This window comes from Hemiscyllium ocellatum, chromosome 39 (assembly GCF_020745735.1).
Source record: "Hemiscyllium ocellatum isolate sHemOce1 chromosome 39, sHemOce1.pat.X.cur, whole genome shotgun sequence".
Taxonomy (NCBI): domain Eukaryota; kingdom Metazoa; phylum Chordata; class Chondrichthyes; order Orectolobiformes; family Hemiscylliidae; genus Hemiscyllium; species Hemiscyllium ocellatum.
Genome location: NC_083439.1, coordinates 7847098 through 7853201, shown reverse-complemented (window position 1 = coordinate 7853201; position 6104 = coordinate 7847098). Strand labels below are relative to the sequence as shown.

Genomic DNA, 6104 nt, shown 5'->3' with positions numbered 1-6104 from the left:
TGGGACTGGATTAAGTTAAGATAGCTGGTTGGCGTGGACGAGTTGGATCGCAAGGTCTGGTTCCGTGCCGGATATCTCTGACTCAAAGTACTGGCCCAGCCAGTGACACCTACACCTCACAAAATATATCAAAAAAATTGGCAGATTTACAGAACACTTTTCCACAAACAGCAATTAATTAATGGGGAAAATGCAGGTCCACAGTAAGGTCACTGATCAACTACGATCTCACAATGATACAATTAAACGGCAGAGTCCTAAATTCACGTTCACGCTAACTTGGAAGAACTCATTCAATCCTGAACCATCCTGAAATAAATGATCTCTGTTTAAATTAGGAAGGAAAACAAAATTAGCAGCCTAGTTTCTTGCTCACAATCACTATCCAATAATTAACTCCTCACCGCCAAAGTGCATACGCTCAGATATCTGGAGAGAAGGAAGTTATAATGTCACAGGTAGATAGACAAACACATGCCCTAGTGTCTCAGAAGCTGCAACAAGAAGTACCACGCCTTCAGCGGAGAGTGGCATACCTGAAGATTTTTAAAACCTCTGCTAATTATGTGAAAGCCCTTCAATGCAGTTGTAGTGTTGCATTCTTCTTTCAGGTTAGTAGGTTGTACAAGAATTCATGAGTTGACACATTACCCCAACATCCTAAAAGAAATATCCAGCCCTCTGATGAACCAACTTTAGAACCAAATTAGAGTGTTTACTACAAATTAGTGGAAAAAAAACAACAGTAGCCACATAAAAAATATATCCTATTAAGGCTGGTAAGACAGTGCATTACCTATGTTGCAGACAGGATTTGGCAAAGATAAAGTATCAAGACAATGAGTTGGTGTAAATGTAAAATTTCTGTCAGATACTGAATGATACAAGATAATATCTTAGACACTGATTTCCACATGCTGAAAAAGCCCCAATCAGCACCAAACCATCAACTAAAACCTAACTTAAAAACAATGAGTTGGCAAACTCAGCAGGTCCGGCAATATAGGAGAAAGTGAGGACTGCAGATGCTGGAGATCAGAGCTGAAAATGTGTTGCTGGAAAAGCACAGCAGGAATTCCTGAAGAGCTCATGCTCGAAACGTTGACTCTCCTGCTCCTTGGATGCTGCCTGACCTGCTGCATTTTTCCAGCAACACATTTTCAGGTCCGGCAATATCTGTGGACAGAGAAACTGAGTTAACATTTTGACTCCAAGTATTCTTCTTTGGAACACCTCAGTAGATGTTAGCTTACTGCACACATGCAAGTACATTTAAAATAAACCAGTGACGTTAGCCCAAGATGACTCAACTTCCTTTTCAGAATCTGAACCACCTCAACAAACCTTCCCTTGACCATTAACGTCAGTAATGTGGTGATTAATGCTTCAATGTTGATTCTTCTGTACCTGAAGTAAAAAATGACATGGTACTACTATCCAGTTGATAAATTACCTTAAATAACCACCTTTTCTATTTGTGTTTTTTACCCAAGGGAAGGTAAGGTAAGGTAAGGTATACATGGGCCAAAAAAATACAACCGTAATATTTGTTTCATTAACAGAAAAACTTCCAAAAAGCTTACAAAAGGAAACAACACAAGTGGAAGTTGAAAAGGAGAATACCCAAATCTATTGCTGGGATGTTTTTGCTGTTTTATTACATCTAAAAGATCTCTACATTAACAAGTAACATTCATTGGGTAAACAATTGCTTTCAATGCATGAAATAAATATTTTCACGTGGTACTTTATACAAACCAACACTGGTCTACTATACTCAATTATAAAAAAAAAGCCATTTCTCTGGTTTGGCATGCGGTCACGGGAACCAGCACTGTGAAAGATTTAAGGCAGTAGAAGTATTAGAGCTGTCTTTGATACCCTCAGAGAGGACTGATTACAGAATTTACAAATTCACTGAAGAGGTGGAGTTTCATGCTTGTGACAATTCTACTTACAGAAACACTTCCAGTATAAATACACTCAACACAGCCCATTCCAGCATAATTTCACAATAGGTGTCAATTAAATTATGTTGCACATAAGCTAGCTTTCTCCTTTAAAAATTCATTTCGCTTGTCAAAATGCAGCACATGACCTGAAAGATCCAGCCCTGTATTCCAGACAGGCCCATAACCAAATTACATCCAAGTATTGGAGTCCAATAAACCAACTGCACTTCACAATCAGCCTCTTTAAAACTGGAATTTGTGAAACAAACAGTATGCTGGAAATAAGTTTGGTTAGAGCATAACATATATTCCTGCTGTTTCAACATCCAGCCTGTCCATTGCTAGAACAGACCTGATACAGTAATGCATTTTTACAAACCAGATACAACTCCCTTAAGTATGTCTCACTTAATCATTTTCACTGAGCTATTAATCAATTGATCCTATGGACAGTGATACCGATTAGATTACATAATCTTCAATTGACAGAAATCAGCATGGCACCTACCGCAGCCCAATTATATTTTTATTACTCAGGTTTCATTCATTTGCATTCTTTGGTTATAACTTCCTCATCTCTCAAATGTGTCCTCTTGCTGCTGGTGTACAGTTTCACTGGGCAGATCACTTTCCAATATCTTATTTGAATTAGCTATTGTTCATCTCTATTGAGTGTGTCTCCAAAGGACTTTTCAACTATAGGGGGTACAAGATCTCAAAGTAGAAGTAATTTGGACGTTGGCCTAATTCAAGACCTACATATATTTTAAACAGAGTCACTAGTCAGTAATCAGAAGCAGAAACCCCAACTAAAACTTCAACTCAAAGAGGTGGCAATTTTTCGTGCCCCACTATACCAAGCTTGGATCCACTAACACCACAAACTTAAATGGAACTTTGAGTTGTACAGCTTAAAGTTACATTGATGGGATCTGTACTCAGCTGGTGTCTTTCCAACATAAATCTAAGTAGATCACTGCATACAAAAACCAGTCTTCTCTCCAGTGAACAGATTGAATTATCACACAACAGTAACAATGGAGGTGTATGATTTAGATGCAGATTATTAAATTAGTGGGTTTTATTTGTAGCCAATCTGCGTTCCAAATATTTGTCTGCCAATCCTGTTTTATTGTATTCAAGCCACTGAATGTAAATGAAAGACGAAACTGAATTCACCTGGAAAACAACCACTTCATTTGAGGCTGTCATACAAAGCAAAGATCTCAGTGCCAAATTTATGGAACATGAATTAAAACAAAGGTCATATAATAGACAGTATGATTAACTGATAAGTCAATAATGTGCCCATGAATCTCCAAATTCTAGCAGTCAAATTTCAGCTGGGGATGTATCATGTAGAAGTAGAAGGTTTGTGACATGGGACTTCAGATATGTGCACACTGAAGCTGGTGGCCTCCTTGGGATGTTGGTTATAAAACTTAAAATACTATTTCATGATCAGTGCTGTGCATACAATGGAAAAATAGCTTTTAAAATAGAAGTACACAAACTGGAGACATTCTGCAGTTAGGGTTGTTCATGTAACATTGAAAGCGAAATTAATTGCTGATGTCTCTGAAGGAGGAAAGGTGTGACACAACTCACTCCTCTCTGTTAACTTAAAAATTCCTTAATGCTTGAAAAAAAATGCTACTTTGTAATATGAAGCACAAATCAAAATATTGAGGAGACAGGTAACACCCAATTTAAAATTAAAACAGAAATGGCCTTTTTTTTTGTGTGAGAAAATTGTACGATACTGTGCATTCTCCAAAGCTACTTCCTGCAGATGCAGAGGGAATGATATGGGAAACAATTCAGATTCTTTACATAACTTAAAAAGTATAATAAAATTATTTTGCACAAAAAAAAGAAAATACTATTGTTGTCAACCATCGACATCGCAGTTCTTTCGGAAAGAAAGAATATTCTACAATGAAGCACATGAATGGAAAATTCCTAATTAAAATAATGACAACGGTGAAGGAAATAATGCCATCGAACAACAAATACAAAAAAGTAATATCACAGAACAGACAAATACATCGTAAAAACTCTGCTTTCACAAAGTGAACTGAAATAACCTTAAAAGACAGACAGTTCGGAATTTATATACAAAAGTTAACTGAAAATATAGTATTTTGTTCTCTGTACATGGTGTATTTTTTTTAAATTTTTTTGTTTATTTAAAAAAAAGGGTCTCTACACTTCTAAATTTGTTTTTAAAAGATGAAACAAACCAGATTTTCTTGTCCTCTTTCTGCCCCCACCCCCTGCCCCCACCACCCCAACCACACAAAAAAAAACACACTATATCCATTGTTTTAAATCTTAGTCCAATGAAATAACATCTGGCATGGTGCCAAAGATGGGGCCACTTTCCACACTGCTCCGGTTAGCCCCAGGATGCCCAAGGTTTTCCCGCAAGCTGCTAGAAGAGACGAGACTGCTGTTACTTCCGCTGCTGCTGCCGTTCGTCACTGCCAGCGTGTTGGCAGGTGCAGAGTTTGGCTGCTCCAGGAACATTTGCGAAGAGCCATATGGGAAGAATCTATTGAGCGAGGAGTGAATGAGGTCCTGATCCTCTGAAGCACTGGCTGCAGCAGCTGCAGCAGCAAGGAGGGAGGTGTTGTAATGCTGTAGTAGCAAGAAGAGAGCACTGAACATTACTATCAGTATATTAATACTGGTTTTTGAGAGCCTGTGCAAGATTACAATTCTTCCACTGTAGTCTCAAAGCCACTGACTAATTATAACATGCAAGCATTCAAATATTGACATTTATTAGACTATGTCTGCATATAAAACAGCTTCCATTTCTCAAAGTTAAAGTAAATACACTTAACCTTTCATTCACTGAAACATTTATCAAAACCTACTATTTGATACAACTTGCAACGGCATTGCACCTTTCACATAATTTCCAAATAATTTTTCTAAAAGTACTTACTTCATATATTTAAACTTATTCTATCCTGGGTTTACAATTCTTATTCACATGATGTCTTCCTCTTACGCTATCCCTTCCTCACACTTTCACCTCACCAAGACAATGGATAAGTGACCCCTTCTCTTTGATTTCTCTTCTTTGATCATTCGGGGCATATGCAAGGTCGGCATTCATTGCTAGTGGGGAGCTATCTTCTTGATTGAGGAATGTTTCCTTGACCATTTCAGAGGGGAGGGAAGAGTCAGGCAGTTGTGGTGGACCTAATGTTACACAAAGGCCAGACACAGTGAGGATGGGAGGTTTTCTTTCCTAAAAATGATAACAGTGAGTGATACCCTAATAGTAACATGGTCATTACTGATGTAATATTTTATTCCATATTTATTAAGTGAACTGAATTTGAATTCCTAAGCCGCTGTGGTGAGACCAATGTCTTTGGATCAATAGCTTGAATATGCTGGTGTTGGACTGGGGTGGACAAAGTCAGAAGTCACACGATACCAAGTTATCGTCCAACAAGTTTATTTGAAATCACAGGCTTTCAAAGCGCTGCCGCTTGGTCAGGTGAAGTCACATTTCATCGGCCGAAGAGGCACTGCTCTGAAAGCTTGTGATTTCAAATAAACTTGTTGGACGATAACCTGGTGTCATGTGATGTCTAACCTTGTCCGATTGAATAGATCAGATCTCTGGATTATTAGTCCCAAGACATAACATGATGTCGTACTTTAACATATTGACAGAATTTTTTAAATATAGAATCCCTAGAGTACAGAAGGAGGCCATGTGTCGGCACCGAAGAGCATCCCACCCAGACCTATCCCATCTCCATAACACCACACATGTCATTTTTACCACGGCCAATCCACCTATCGTGCATATTCCCTCAAATACTACAGTATAGTTTAGCACGACCAATTCACCTAATCTGCACATCTTTGGACAGTGGGAGGAAATCAGAGCACCTGGAGGAAACCCACGTAGACACGGGGAGAATGTGTAAACTGCACACAGTCACCCAAAGTTGGAATCAAACCCAGGCCCCTGGCACTGTGAGGCAGGGGTGTTAACCACTGTGCCGCCCTGAAGGAGCATTTAATTGAAGTATGATGGATCCTGAACTTCAAACATATGTTTGGGGTGAACTGTCAATGTAAGGCCAAGCTACAGTAAACTATCATGGCCTGTACACTTTCCAA

At 38.6% G+C, this 6104-nt stretch overlaps 1 protein-coding gene across 6 annotated transcripts in view; it reads right to left on the bottom strand.

The window, feature by feature from the left end:
• Window positions 1-4251: 4251 nt before the first annotated feature.
• The window catches only part of pias1b (protein inhibitor of activated STAT, 1b), a 142454-nt gene continuing 140601 nt past the window's right edge, over window positions 4252-6104 (bottom strand). For all 6 annotated transcript variants that reach the window (XM_060853291.1, XM_060853294.1, XM_060853290.1 and 3 more), the window contains one exon: window positions 4252-4592. In XM_060853291.1, coding sequence (XP_060709274.1) covers window positions 4287-4592 — 306 coding nt within the window. In that variant the 3' untranslated portion in view covers window positions 4252-4286. The remainder of the gene's footprint in view (window positions 4593-6104) is intronic.